We start from the raw sequence: 15,416 nt of genomic DNA, 5'->3' as shown, positions 1-15,416 counted from the left end.
CTTCCCAGGAGCTTCGAAGTCTTTTCTAGATACTTCTGTGGTTGGGGGTGGGAGGGAGGTGGGCAAATAAAGACGGAAGGCGGGGCTACGCAAGAGCACGCAGCCCTGGGGCGTGGCGAGCAAGCTGCAGGGGCCTGGGCCTTGCTGAGCCTAGAGTATACTTAATCCCAGGCTACCTAGAAGCCAGCTCCAACAGGGCCTGACCCAAGGGTCAAGCCCCAGCTGTCTGACCTCAGCCCCAGGGGTTTCAGACCCTGGTCTTCCTCCCTCAGACCCAGAGGTCTAGACCCCAGCCTCCTCCCTCAGATCCAGGGGTCCAGACCCCAGCCTCCTCCCCCAGACCCAGGAGCCTGACCCCAGCCTCCTCCCTCAGACCCAGGGTCCAGGCCCCAGACTCCTCCCTCAGACCCAGGGGTCCAGACCCCAGCCTCCTCCCTCAGACCCAGGGGTCCAGACCCCAGCCTCCTCCCTCAGACCCAGGGATCTAGACCCCACCCTCCTCCCTCAGATCCAGGGATCCAGACCCCAGCCTCCTCCCTTCAGACCCAGGGGTCCAGACCCCAGCTCTCCTCCCTCAGACCCAGGGGTCCAGACCCCAGCTCTCCTCCCTCAGACCCAGGGGTCCAGACCCCAGCTCTCCTCCCTCAGACCCAGGCGTACAGGCCTGACCACTGATGTCTGTATTTTTTCCTCTGCCCTCAAGGTGGATTGGTGTGACTGCTTTTAGGCGGGAGACCCACAGGTGGACCCTCCCTGCAACCTGGGGGCCGTAGGTGATGGTAAACTGAGCAGTCCTGGGGGTGGATCCCATCCCCTGTGTTCTCCAACTTGCTTGTGACCCTAAGTCTGCTGAGCCTCTCTGCCCCAGTTTCCTCATTTGAGAAAGGGGCTAAAGTTAGCACTTTCACCAGACCTTTTTATTTTTATCGTGTGTGTGTGTGTGTGTGTGTGTGTGTGTGTGTGTGTGTGTGATGTATGCTATGGTATGTGTGTGGAAGCCAGATGGTAACTTTGGAAAGTTAGTTCTCTCCTGGGGGATCAAAGACAGGTCGGCACGTTTGGTAGCAGATACCTTTACCCCCTGAGTCATCTCACCAGCCCCACGTGTCCAGTTATTTAAGAAATATTTACAGAAAGTGGACTGTGGTGCCTCATGCCTCAGCACCTGGGAGGTGAAGGCCATGAGTTCAGGGTCAACCTCAGTTACATAGTTAATTCAAAGCCAGCCTGAGCTATAGGAGACCCTGCCTCAAAAATGAAACAAAATGGGCTGGAGAGACGGCTCAGCGTTAGAGCACTGACTGCTCTTGTAGAGGACCCTGGTTCAATTCCCAGTATCCACAGGGTGGCTCACAACCATCCGTAACTCCAGTTCCAGGGGGTCCAACACGGTCTTCTGACCTCTGAGGGCACTGTACGACATGGGTGCGCTTACACACGTGAAGGCAATGCACTCGTACACATAAAATAAAAATTAAATAAATGAAGCAAAACGAAAACCAACCAACAAAACTGAATACCTTTAGATATTAAATCAGGGTTGTGGGTAATGGACTATTTAGAATAGGTGCTTAGGGACAGGAACCAGGGGAAGGTTCCAGAACACTTGGAGGTTGACAGTTCTGATGAGAAAAACAACTGAGAACTCTGGGCACATAAGACTGAGAAAGAAAATCAGTCCTTTTTCAATTTAATTTAATTTGGGGCTGGAATGATAACTTGCCATTCTTCTAGAGGACCTGGGTTCAGTTCGCAACACCCACAGGGCAGTTTATAGCTCCAGGGGGTCTGACACCCTCTTAGGGTCTCTGTGGGTACTGTCTTTTGTCATGTACACCCGGCTGGTCTGGAACTTATGTGGTCGAGGATGACTTGACCTCCTGATCTTCCCATTTCCACCTCCCATGTTTACAGGCATGGGCCACCGCTTGGGTTTTATGTGGTGCTGGGCATGGAACCCAGGGCTTTGCACATGCTAGGAGATCACTCTACCAACTGAGCTACATCCCCAGCTTAAGACTATGAATCTTTAATTTCCTATTTACTTTTGTGACCTCTTGTGTGTTCAACGAATGTTATAGTCTTTTTCACTAGCTACACCCCTAGCCCCTCTCCCCCCCTCCCCTTCCCTACCCTCTAGTCCCCCCTCCTCCTTCCTCCCCCTCCTCTTTCTCCCCCTCCTCCGCTTCCTCCTACTCCCTTTCCAAGGTTTCTTGTAGCCCAGGCTGGCCTCAAATTCACTATGTAGCTGAGGATGACCTTGAGCTCCTCCTTTTTCTGTCTCCTGCCCCCCTCCCCCTCCAGCCTCTTGTGTCATAATTCTTCTAATTTTGGGGGGGCGGTCTTTTTGAGATGGGGTCTCCCTGTAGCCCCATGTCCTGGAACTCACTATGTAGACCAGGCTGGCCTTGAACTCACAGAGATCCGCCTGCCTCTGCCTCCCAGGTGCTGGGATTAAAGGCATGCGCCACCACACCTGGCCTTATTTATTATTTTTATTTTATGTGTATGAGTGTATTGGTTCCTGGTTCCAAATGCAGCTGAAACCTGACTTTAGCAATAAAGGTACAAGCTAGAAGCAATCCCATTACTCTGGAAATGGGCCATGAGCTCTGCACACACAGACACTCAGAAAGTCTAAGGGGCCCATGTACAAGTATCAGAGTGACACAAAAAAAGGAATGTAGTTGGGCGTGGTGGCCCACACCATTAATCCCAGCACTCAAGAGGCTGAGGCAGGTGGATCTCTGTGAGTTCAAGGCCAGCCTGGTCTGCAGTGAGTTCCAGGCCAACTGGGGCTACAGGGAGACCCCATCTCAAAAAGACCGCCCCCCCAAAATTAGAAGAATTATGACACAAGAGGCTGGAGAGATGGCTCAGAGTTTAAGAATAGAGACTGCTCTTACAGAGGACCTGGGTTCAAATCCCAGCACCACATGGCAGCTAACAACCATCCATAGCTCCAGTTCCAGGGTATCTGACACCTTCTTCTGACCTCTTTGGGCATTGCATGCACAGTTTCAGGAGACCCAACACCCTCTTCTGGCCTCTGCAGGTATTTCACAACATTGATACATTTACATATGGGTAGGCAAAACAAATCATACACATCAAATAAAAATAAATAAAATCATTTTTTAAAAAAAATCTAAATTGAAAAATAGACTTTGAAGGTCAGCATTGATTACCTACTGAGGCAGTCCTGGAGTACAGGAGGCTGTGTCTCAAAAACACAAACAAAAATCTGACTTTCCTCCTAGGAAAAAAACAGCCATTTGCAAGACTGCTTATGTTAGAGCACATGTCTCATGCTTACGTCCTCTGAGGCTGTGTGAAGTCTATCAGTCATCTCTGAATCAACAACTTCTCCCACAGTTAAGAAAGAATCTTGGGACTAGACAGATGGCTCAGTGGCTAAGAGCCAGATTACCGGAGTTTGCAGACGAGTGGAGTTTGATTCCTAGCACACACTAGGCCCCTCACAACTTCCTGTAGCTCCAGCCCCAGAGGATCCAACGCCCTCTTCTGGCCTTTGTAGGCACTGCACTCATGTGTGTGCACACATAATTAAATCTTTTTTTTTTTCCTAAGACAATCTCACTGTGTAGCCCTGGCTGATTGGAACTCTCTATGTCAACCAGTCTGGCCTTGATCTCATGGAGATCCACCTGCCCCTGCCTCCTGAGTGCACTTGCCTAAAGTTTTTAAAAAAAATGTATGCCTGCATGTATGTAATGCACTTGTGTTGTGCAATGCCCTAGGAAGTCAGAAGAGGGCGTCATCAGATCCCCTGGAACTGGAGTACAGACAGTTATTAACCACCATGTGGGTGCTGGGAATCAAACCCAGGTCTTCTGCAAGAGCAGCCAGTGCTCTTAACCCCTGAGTCATTTCTCCAGCCCCCTAAAATTATATTTTGGAATCTCATTTGTTCCTCACATTACAGATGAGGGCACCCCGAGATCCACAAATCAAACAGCCAGGATTAATACGTATGAGATCAGTGGTTCTACCATGACATCAGCACACATCAGAATTACTGACATACGGGAAAACTATCTCTAGGGCCCTATCTTAAGTCAGAAGGTCTAGAGGTACATCCTGGGGTATTAGTTGCTTTTTTGTATCTGTGATCAAATACCCCAAGAAAAGCAACTTGAAGGAAAAAGAAATATATTTTTAAAAATATTTTATTTTCATTATTTTTATGTGTAGGAGTGTATTGCCTGCATATGTGTAAATGCACCTGTGTCATGCAATGCCCAAGGGAGGTCATAAGAAGGGATTGGATCCCCTAGAACTGGAGTTACAGATGGTTGTTAGCTCCCATGTGGGTGCTGGGAATTGAACCCAGATCCTCTGCAAGAGCAGACAGTGCTTCTAACCACTGAGTCATCTCCCCAGTCCCACAGTAGGCTGGGCCCTCCTATACAAGCAGCAATCAAGTTAGTTTCCCACAGACATGCCCACAGGACAGTCTGATCTGGACAGTCCTTTTCAGATGACTCTGGGCTGTGTCAAGTTGACAAAGCGAACTAGAGAGGTCTACAAGGGAGCCAAGTCTGATGACCCAGTTGAATTCCCAGGTCCCACATGGTGGCTCAGATCCAGGGGGGCTGATGTCCTCTCCATGGGCACTGCATATATGTGGTGCATATACACATATGCAGGTGAAACTCATACATATGATATAAAAATACATGAATATTTTAAAAATACAGTTTATTATTTCAGCTTTAATGAAGTTCTCTGTTATTTTCTAATGATGTGAATGTTATTTCTGGGTCAGGATGACATTTGGAACATGTGCCTCATTGGAATAGCAGTAATTGCTGTGTGGGACTTAATTTTGGACTAAAAAAAGGTGCTAAGCAGGGGCTGGAGAGATGGCTCAGCAGCACTGGCTGCTCTTGCAGAGGACCCAGGTACCGGTCCCAGCCCTGACAAGGCGTTCACAACCACCTGTAATCCAGCTCCAGGGCATCTGACGTCCTCTTTTGGCCTCTGCAGGCACTGTGTGCATAGGATACACATACATGTATGTAGGCAAGCACTAATACACATATAATAAAAGTAAAATATTTAAAATGTATTCTAGAGGCTGAATCGATGATTCAGTGTTTTTTTTTCCTGGGGTTGGCGAGGTTGTGGCTCAGTGGTTAAGAACACTGGCTGCTTTTGCAGAGGACCTGGGTTTGATTCTCAGCACCCACATGGGGGCTAACAACTGTCCACAGTTCCAGTTCCAAGGGATCTGATGCCCTCTTCTGGCCTCTGCCAGCATTGTGCACACATGGTCCATTCATGTGGACAGAACACTCATTTACATAAAATAAAAAATAAATAGGCTGGGCGTGGTGGCACATGCCTTTAGTCCCAGCACTTGGGAGGCAGAGACAGGCGGATCTCTGTAAGTTCAAGGCCAGCCTGGTCTACATAGAGTTCCAGGACAGCTGGGGCTACAAGGAGACCCTGTCTCAAAAAGACCAAAAATAAAATAAATAAATAAATAAATAAAAAGTAAAAGAAGGTAAAAAGAAGAAAGAATGATGTTAAGAGGTTGGAGAAATGGCTCAGTGGTTAAGGGTGGGTACTGCTCTTGCAGAGGACCTAGGTTCGAGCCAGGACCCAGGTTGGGAAACTCACAACTGCCTGTAACTCCAGCTCTGGGGGATCTGAAGCCTCTGGATTCCATTAGCACTTGTCCCCTCCCCGAGACACATAAAAAATAAAATATATAAAAAAGAGAAAGGTGCTAAAATGAAAGAAAAAGGGGAGGGAGGAGGGAGGAGAAGGTGAGCCAAACAGGAAAATTCATCTTGCTCTGCTTCAAGCCTGGACACAGCCTGACCAGCTGCCTCATGCTCCCTCAGCCACGTCTGCCCCGACACGGTGGAGTCTTCTGAGCCCAAATAGACGTGCTTCTTGTGTATTTGGTCCCTGAGAAGGGAAAAGTAAATAATACAACATCGAACAGTTAACAGTTACCGTAAATACTGAACAGCAGCCCCTGACCGAGAGTAAGCGTACATCAGCCACTCACATAAAAGTTTTCACAAGTACAGTTAGAGATATACTCCAGTGGCTGTGTGCACAAGGTCCTGGGTTTGGCCTCAGCATTGTAAAACAAGTCATGAATAGAAAAAAATATATAAATCAAGTCAATATAAATAGAGTCAGAATACATTTTTAGTTTTAATTTTATTTATTTTATGTGTATGAATGTTTTGCTTTCATGTACCTATCTGCACCCATGTCGTGCAATGTCCACAGAGGCCAGAAGAGGGCGGCAGAGTCCTTGGAACTGGAGTTATGGAGAGTTGTTAGCCGTGGTGTAGGTGCTGGGAACCAAACCTGGGTCCTCTGCAAGAGCAGCCAGTGCTCTTAACCCCTGGGCCATCACCTTTCCAGAAAAAAATATTGTTTTTTGAGACAGGGTCCTAGGTATCCTAGGTTGGCTAACTCCATATGTACTGGAGGATGACCTTGAACTCCTGAGCCTCTGCCCCCTTCCCCCCACCTCCTGACAGCTGGGATGACAGGTCTGCATAACCACCTCATAATCTCCACGTTTTTAAATTAGATGTGTTCCTTTCTAAGTCATTTTCCTGTGTTTTTAAATTAAAATTTATTTTTATTTTAAATGTATGAGTGTTCCGTCTGCATGTGTATTAAGTGCACCCATGTTGTGCAGTGCCTGTGGATGTCATAAGAAGGTATCCTATCCCTGGAACTGGAATTATGGATGGTTGTTAACCTCCATGGGGGTGCTGGGTATTGAACCCAGATCTTCTGCAAGAGCAGCTAGTGCTCTTAACTGCTGAGCCATGTCTCCAGTCCCTGCCCCAAGCATTTCTTTTAAATCACTGTACCATCTCTCCAGCCCCATTTTTTTTCTGTTTTTGAGGTGGAGTCTTTAGCCCAGGCTGGACTTGAACTTGCCATGTCATAGCTGATGACCTTGAACTTCTGATCCTCCTCTCTCCATCTTTCAAGTGCTGGGATTGCAGGTATGCACCACCACGTCCAGTTTATGCAATGCATGCTGGGAACTGAACTCAGGACTTTGTGCATGGTAGGCAAGTGCCCTTCCAACTGAGTTATACCCCCAGCCCTCTTTTTCAAAAATTTTTTTATTATTTTTATGTGTATGAGCATATTGTCTGCATGTGTGTAAGTGCACCGGTGTTGTGCAATGCCCCCAGGTGTCAGAAGAGGCATCAGAGTCCCCTGGTACTGGAGTTACAGGTGGTTGTTAGCTATCATGTGAGTACTGGAATTCGATCCCAGATCCTCTGCAAGAGTCAGTGCTCCTAACTGCTGAACCATCTCTCCAGCCCCACAACTTATTTAAAATAATTATTTTATACATTTATTTATTTGCTTCATGTGTCTGTGTGTGCACCACCCTGCATGTGTGGAGGATACATGCAGGTTAAAGCACAACTTGTGGGCGTCTCCACCCTGTGGGTACCAGGCTTGGCAGCACCTTTACCTACTGAGCTGTCTGGTCATCTTGAAAGGGCCTCACACCTTTGGGAACCTGTGATGTTGTAAGATGTTTTACCAGGATGGTGCCTGGGTATGCATGAGGGAAATCTTTGCTTTGCTTTTCAGAGCAGCGTATTCAAAGATGGCTACCAAACACCAGGGTGCTTGCCTTTAACTCCAGCACTAGGGAGGCACAGGCCAGGCGATCTCTGTGAGTTTGAGGCTAGCATGGTCTACACAGTGAGTTCCAACCCAGCTCCCCCGCCCCCGCAAAATAAAACAGAAAAAAAAAACAAAAAACCCAAACCAAAGAACCCCACCAGAGACAGATACTTGGGCTAGACTGACTAAGCTTTCCAAATGCCCGAGTCTGGGATGGGATGGAATATCCTTAGAGAACCATTTCTTTAAATAAGAATGACCACATCTGGGGTCAGCAAAATGTCTCAGGGTAAAGGGGCCTGATGCCAAGTCTGACGATATGAATTCAATCCTGGGACCCACATGGTGGAAGGAGAGCACCAACTCCCACAAGTTGCCCTCTGACCTCCACATGTGCTCCATGACATATTAATGTATATACACACACCACACACAAAATTTTAAAAAAATTACCGTTTTATTTAAGAAAGCAAAATCTCTCAGCAAAAGTGAACAAAATCACAAAATACACCGTTGGCCATTTTATCAAATGCCCTTCGGCACATTATTGTTTATATTTATTGACAGTGTGTGCGTCTGTGTGTGTATGTGTGCAGGTGTGTAAGTGCCAAAGCGTGCATATAGAGGTCATAGGACAACTTTCTTCTTCCTCCATGAGGATCCCAGGGATTGAACTCAGGTCGCCAGCTTGATGGCTAAGCCATCTTGCTGGCCTGAGAAGTGCTTTCATTATTATTATTATTTTTTAATTAATTAATTAATTTTATTTTTTGTGTATGTGTATATTGCCTGCATGTAGGTAAGTGCACCCGTGTCGTGCAATGCCCGCAGTGGTCAGAAGAGGCTGTTGGATCCCCTGGAACTGGAGTTAGGAACAGCTGCTAGCTGCCATGTGGGTGTTGGGATTCGAACCCGGGTCTTCTGCAAGAGCAGCCAGCGTTCTTAACTGCTGAGCCATCTCTCCAGCCCCCAGGAGATTATTTTTAAACAGAGACTGCGCTCTGTTTCGTGAACCTCTTTAATGGCTCAACCCTAACGTCCAGGACGTCCTCAGTGGAACCTGATTTCCGCATACTCAGAGTAGGTGTCCTGGGGAGGCTGGGTCTGGCACGGTCTGAGGCGGGGGTAGTTCAGAGCAGCGTAGTGGACCTCTTCCTGGTAGTTTTCAGAGACTGGGGCGGGAGCCGGTGGTGTGAGGTCCGGGCCGTCCTTTTGCTTCTTCCCGGCTTCAGGGACATGGGTGTCCGGAGAAGAGGCGCCGGCGGGGGCGTGAGGCCTGCTCTTCGGGTTCCGAGCCTGAGCAACAGCACAGAGTCACTTACCTAAGGAGCAGCTGTGGCCTGGTGGGCGTGGCCTCCGAGACAGTCACTCCTCCCACCCAATCAGTCATGAGGGGGCGGGGCTAAGGCCAGCCGCTGAGGACACTGGGAAAAGGAGAGCATCGCCATCTTGGCAGGTGGCAGAGCTCGAAGCTGAGCTGCGATGTGAGAACAGAGCCCAGGGCGGTCAGGCCGTTCTAAGTAACCCTTTCCCGGATGGCATAAACTAGACAAAAATCCAAGTAGAATGTATCGTGTTGGTTTTGTCAGTCCGCAGTAGGACAGCGTGGCCCTGGGATCCCAGAGAGCACACGCGGGTCTCGGGAGAACTTGGCACATGAATGAATGTAGCATGTGCCAGACGCTGGGTTAGGGGCTGGGGCTGTATCTGGGAGTGAGATGAAGTTCCTGCCCCACCTTGGGGCATGGGACAATCAGTACATGGGGGCTGGAGAGGTGGCTCAGTGGTTAAGAGCACTGGCTGCTCTTACTGAGGACCAGCACCCACATGGCAACTAACAACCATCTGTAACTCTAATTCCAGGGGATCCAATGCCCTCTTCTGGCCTCCACAGGCACCAGGCACACATGTGCACACACACACACACACACACACACACACACATACACACACACTTAAAAACATATCTTAAGATAAAAATGATCCATACATATAGATCAGATAATCTCATCACAAAGAAATTATGACCTCCACACGTGGCATGCATGCACGCCTATAATAATAATAATAAATAAAGTAAAAATAAACTTGAAAGGACAAGATGGTTTATGTAGTTATATAGAGTCTGGAAAACCCAGTGGACGCTGGTCAGAGAGGCCCAAGAAGACTCTGAAGTCTTTGCAAATCTGAACAGGAAGTCACTGGAGGGTTTAATAGGGGATTGAGGCACTTTGACTTAGGGTTTTCTTAAAGTTTATATCTTGGCATGATTATAGCATCACAGTAGTCTCTAAAGTAGGGCTGGGGTGTGACTCCCTGGTAGAGTCCCTACCTAGAGTCCCCCAGTGAGGGGCTGGGCTGTGGTTCTTTAATAGAACCAGACATGTATATGGCTCTGGGTTCCATCCCCAGCAGAGCAGAACAACAGCCACAAATACTAAGTAGCCATTAGTAACGCTCTTGGTGATGGCAGGCACAGTCGAGGGACTGCTCAGATCCTCAACTAGGAAACAAGTGAAGGCTCAGAGGGGACCAGGGTTCCGATCCCATATGAGATGCTTTTTCCACCCCTAAGTCTCTAAGGTACGGGAAGTGCTTGGAAGAGCTTTGCACAGACATAGCCTGCGATGCTGATTTAGAGAGCAGAGAGGATGGTCCACCCAGACTAGCAGTCACTCACCAGGGATCTGGTTCCCGGGAACACATTGATGTAATCCAAGATCGTACTGCCCCGTGAGAGCTTGGGCCTCAAGGTGTTCTCTTGGGTCCGTTTCTTCCACAGCATCTTCACACTGAGAGAAGGACTCCTGCCTTGCTATGTGCTGTTCCCTCTGCCCTTTCCCGGTGGGCCCAGTCACTGCCCCCCCCCCCCCCCCCCCCCGCCCATGGCTCATCCCAACTCACATGATCACCAGGAGGCAGAGGGCGAGGAGGAGAGTCGTAACACCCATGCCCACAAATGCTCCCTTGGAGAAAGCCCTACCTGCCGAGGGAGAAGAGCGGGTGAGCATCCCGGGCTAGGGGCTAGGACTACCCTTCCGTTCTTCACACTGACTTGGTCACAGGTTGTGTATTCTCTCAGGCGTGTGTTCCAACCACAGAGCCCTGCTGCCTGCCCTACCCAGCCCCTCCACAGAGAATCTTAAGGCCCTGACCCAGCAGCAGCAGGACAGTGACTCTCTGGACCCCGTGGTCATTCCTGGCCTCGCAGCTGAACTCCATGCCAGGCCTAAGCTCTCCACGGAAGCTCAGGGAGCCGTTGGCCCAGAGTCCCGTGGAGCTGGAGGTGACGGTGAAGGAGGCATTGCTGCTGTTCCCCACTAGCAGCCCCTCCCCCAGCCGCCAGTGCAGGGAGGGGGCCGGCCAGGCTCTGGAGGAGCAGCTGCAGTGCAGACCCTCAGCCTCCCAGGAGCAGGAGGGTTCCAGAATCTCTGGGGGTGCTGTGGGGAAAAGAAGGGTCAACAGGTGTCCCCAAATCCCAGGCCCCAGGTGTCCCCTCCCACTCACAGTGCACAGAGAGGCTGAGGGAGATGCTCTGGGCTCCCAGCGGGTTCTGGGCAGCACAGGTGAAGTGTCCTTCGTGCTCCCTGCCAACCACGGGCAGCTCCAGGATCCCGGGGTCTGAAGGCTGCACTGGGCTCAGGGTCTGTGTCACCCAGGCCCAGCTCACACTAGCTGGGGGATTGCTGTGGCTGACACAGACCAGGCGCAGGCTTTGGCCCTCCAGGACCGGAAGGGAAGAGCCATTCCCAAGGATTTCCAGCCCTGGGAGGAGGAGAGGCAGTCACCTGGGGCTCTGTCACCTGGACCCCATGGGCATGGGAAGGCCCTGCTTCCTCTGCCTGCTTCCTACCTGTCCTGTTTGCTTGCCAAATGGTCACTCTCAGGTCCTCTGGGGGATCTGCAACCAAGACAGGGAACTGGCTGCAGAAAGGCCAGTGGCTTCCCACTGGGCAGAGGACCCATCCCAGAGATGGAGGTGGTGGGTGGCTGAATCACTCACTGGGTCCCCAACACAAACTGCTGCTGATCTGGCTGTTATAAGCCCAGTCTTGGGAGCCAGGGGCTCTGAGCCCCCCACCTCCTCCCCCCAGGCTGCCCTCCCCGAACCAGGGGCCTCTAGCCAGTCACACTCACACAGCACAGAAAGATTCAGGGTGCCGTTCAGCGAACCCAGCTTGTTCTCTGCTAGGCAAGTGTAGCGACCCGAGTCCCCAGCCTTCACCCTGGGCAGATCCAGCCCCAGGGTTCTGGAGTCCACAGGGCTGGACCAAGAGAGGACCCGGTCTTCCAGGACCCAGTTCAGGGTGGCAGGGGGCTGGCTGTCAGCAGAGCAGAGGAGCCGCAGGGACTGGCCTTGCTGGACTTCCAGATGAGGGGTGTTTCCCAGGGACTCTAGGACCAGAGAGAAAGAGTGAGAGAGGGAGGGAGACGAGAGAGAGAGAGAGAGAGAGAGAGAGAGAGAGAGAGAGAGAGAGAACACAGAGGTACAGGAACAGAGACACTTAAACAGAGATATAGAGAGACACTCAGAGATAGAGACAAAAAGAGACAGACGCAGATAGATTGAAACATATATGAGATACAGAGGGACAGGCAGGGAATGGGCAGAGAGCGTAGGGCTGCAGAAAGAGTTTAACGCTGTCACCGCCCCCCACCCCCAGATATTTCATTTCCCAAAGAGGACTGGGGCAACCCTATGCCACTCCAGCAGGCCCTCAGTACCTGGCACATTGTCATGGAAAACGCTGATAACAAGGTCTCTGGGGGCATCTGTGAGAAGATTGTGAGCCAGCTTCAGGAAGGGATGTTTTGTTCCTCAAAAGGAGAAGCCCCTCACGGAAACAAAATGTGACCATTCCAGGAAGGGCAGGAGACCAGTGGACACCATCCCTTCCCAGGGCCCAGGCACACCCAGGGCAGTGCATCACTCCTTCCTCCCAGTGAATTGTTTTTTGTTTTTACATGTGTGTGTGTGGTGTAAATGCATATGTGTACATGTGTGGCTGTACATGTGTGCACATGTGTGTGTATGGAGGCCAGAGGTTGATGTCTAGTGTCAGGTGTCTTCCTAAATTGCTCTCCACTTTATTTACTGAGTCAGGGTCTCTCACTGAACCCAGAGCTCACCAATTCAGCTAACCAGCTTACCCAGGGACCTCCTGCATCTGCCTCCTGAGCAATGGGGTTACAGGTGAACTACTATGCCTGTCTGACTTTTATGTGGGTCCTAGGAATGCAAATTCCAGGTCATACACTTGTGTGTCAGCCCTTTCTTGACTAAGCCATCTCCTCAGCAGCCCCCTTTTTCCTTTGTGACAGGATCTTAACTATCCTGGTGTGTGTAGCTGCTATGTAGCCCAGGATGATCTTGAACTTCTGATCCTCCTGCCTCTGCCTCCCAAGTGCTGGGATTACAGATGTGAGCACCACACCTGGATTATGTGGTGTTGAGGATGGAACCCATGGCCTCACCCATGTTAGGAAAGTGCTCTGCCAACATCCCACCATTTCCATGAACCGTCCTGAGCATGGAGCTGGGGGAGTCTCCACTCTCTACCAGTAGGACTCTATCCAGAGCTCAAATCACCACTCCATACTCACAGGCCACGCTCAGTCGGACTGTTGTCTGTGTGCCCACTCCCTTTCTGGAGAAGTCTACCCTACAGGTGAGCTCCGTGTCATGATGCTGAGGTCTGGGGATGAAGCTCAGCACTGAGAAATGGGAGGTGCGTGGTCTGGTTTCTTGGGAGGAGACGGCAGGCCCAGTCCAGGAGAAAGAAGGGACAGGGCATTGTTCAAAGGCCCAGTTAAACGCACAGAAGATTGTCACTCGCTGTCCGGGCTCCAGGATCTTGGGAACAAAGACATCTGGCTTCTGAGTAAGGTCTAGGGGAGAGAAGGGTACATCCTGTTACTCCAGCAAGTCTCTCCAGAATTTTCCCACTGGGCATCAAGGTCCATCTCCAACTGTCCCTCCCCAGTGAGAGGCAGGGGTGCCGCTGAGGCCATATTTCTTACCTGTCACTTGTAGCAAGAATTCATTCATGAAACTATATTTCTCAAGTCCTCTCTCCACCCGGAAGAAGTACCTTCTGCTATCTCCCTTTTGTGCATCTCTGATCACCAAGGAACAGTCCTTTTCTTCAAGATTCCCCACGAGCTGGAATCGCTCCTGGGTCCTCAGTTTTACTCTTTTACTTTTATCATTCGTGGCCACTGGACTCCCAGCATCAGTCTTAGTTCCAGTTTCAAACCAGTAGCCATAGGCTAAGAATAGTTTATTCCACCTGGATTCAGGCGATGAGAAGGAACAGGGCACGAAGACACACAGCCCTTCCTGCACCGTCACAACCTTCTCCATGTGTACCTGGTAGTCTGAGTTCTGAGCCTGAGACCCTGTGGGAGACAGAGGCCTGACCTGCAGCTCCAGCCCCAGCCTTGACCAGGGGGTCCCTCTGGCCCTGGACCCACTCACCCCTCAGCAGCAAGGACAGCAGCAGCAGCGGTGGTAACCGTGACATTTTCGCTTCAGGGGGCTCTTGGACCTGCCCACGTCGAGCTCCTAACCCAGCTGGTCTGTGTCTTATCAGCGTGTGGAGGGGAAATGCAGAAGGAGTCCTGGGAAGTGATGCGAGACCTGAGCTGCTGATGGTGAGTTCAGAGGCCACCGAATTCTCCCTTTCTCACACGCACACAGCCACCTGCCTGCTCCGTTTCGTGGGGTGTCTGCCTGGCCCTTGGGTGTCTAGAACTGGTCATCTCTAGCCATCTCTGGCTGCAGAGAGGAGGGAAGGGACTGGTTTATGTCTGGCTTTGTAACCTGGGTGTGGATGGGTGCAGGGTGGTAGGGGCTCTCCCTCTGGGTGCCGGGTCATTGAGAAAGAAGAAGTGAAAGTCTATGGTAGATGCGTCTTGAAGGGGGTCCTGGTGGGTTCCGATGAAAGAGGCCCCTAAAGGAAGCTGTTTTTGCTACATAAAATTCAGAATGCCTGGGTTAAATGGACTTCTAAGTTTAAAAAAATGAATAATTAACGTTTTCTTGGTATGAAACTAGTCCACACCTCCAATGGAACCTACTTATACTAACAAAAATGTTTTTGGTGTGTATGAAATTCAAATTTAACTAGATGTCTTGAACTCCAGAAGCAGCTTCCCCTGCCCACACAGGCCTCTCTAAACTTCCCCTCAGTCCCTTCCTCTTCAGTCAGAGAACTGGAGTTCCTGTAATTCATGTGATGGCAAGATTTCTCATGATTTCCCATGCCCGCAGCTGACACTGGTACAGGGAGCCAAGGCTGCGGGGTGTGTGAGAATGGGAGTCTTTTTGAGACAGGGTCCCCTGTAGCCCCAGCTGGCCTGGAACTCGCTATGTTGACCAGGCTGGCCTTGAATTCACAGAGATCTGCCTGCCTCTGCGCCCCCCCCCCCCCGAGTGCTGGGACTAAAGGAGTGTGCACCACCATGCCCAGCTAGACTCCCTTTTTAAAAAATTGTGTTTTTAAACGTGGTGGTGCATGCCTTTAATCCCAGCACTCTGGAGGCAGAGGCAGGCAGATCTCTGTGAGTTCAAGGCCAGCTTGGTCTACATAGCAAGTTCCAGGACACCTGGGGCTACAGGGAGACCCTGTCTCAAAAAGATCCCCCCAAAAAATTGTGTTTTGAGAGTTTCATACAGGAGTATTGTATTTGCATTATTTCTACCCCTCCCAGTCCCCCCCATACCTCCTCCCATGTCCTTACTCCCTCATAATTTTATCCTC

General features: G+C 50.4%; 1 protein-coding gene across 2 annotated transcripts; it reads right to left on the bottom strand.

The window, feature by feature from the left end:
• Positions 1–8,559: 8,559 nt before the first annotated feature.
• Positions 8,560–14,459, bottom strand: LOC103743731 (sialic acid-binding Ig-like lectin 10). Of its 2 annotated transcripts, XM_029569411.1 has the most exons (11): positions 14,132–14,459; positions 13,675–14,052; positions 13,258–13,542; positions 12,379–12,426; positions 11,791–12,048; positions 11,507–11,554; positions 11,161–11,418; positions 10,809–11,093; positions 10,558–10,636; positions 10,334–10,445; positions 8,560–8,949 (listed from the first exon to the last, which is right to left on the bottom strand). In XM_029569411.1, the coding sequence occupies exons 1-11, from the start codon at positions 14,175–14,177 to the stop codon at positions 8,704–8,706; spliced, it is 2,043 nt and encodes a 680-aa protein (XP_029425271.1). In that variant the 5' UTR covers positions 14,178–14,459; the 3' UTR covers positions 8,560–8,703. The 2 variants fall into 2 exon arrangements, with proteins under 2 accessions (XP_029425271.1, XP_029425272.1); XM_029569412.1 differs by lacking the exon at positions 10,809–11,093.
• Positions 14,460–15,416: the final 957 nt, after the last annotated feature.

Source organism: Nannospalax galili, unplaced genomic scaffold (genome assembly GCF_000622305.1).
Source record: "Nannospalax galili isolate Female #2095 unplaced genomic scaffold, S.galili_v1.0 scaffold960, whole genome shotgun sequence".
Taxonomy (NCBI): domain Eukaryota; kingdom Metazoa; phylum Chordata; class Mammalia; order Rodentia; family Spalacidae; genus Nannospalax; species Nannospalax galili.
This window is presented reverse-complemented; position numbering and strand designations above follow the sequence as displayed.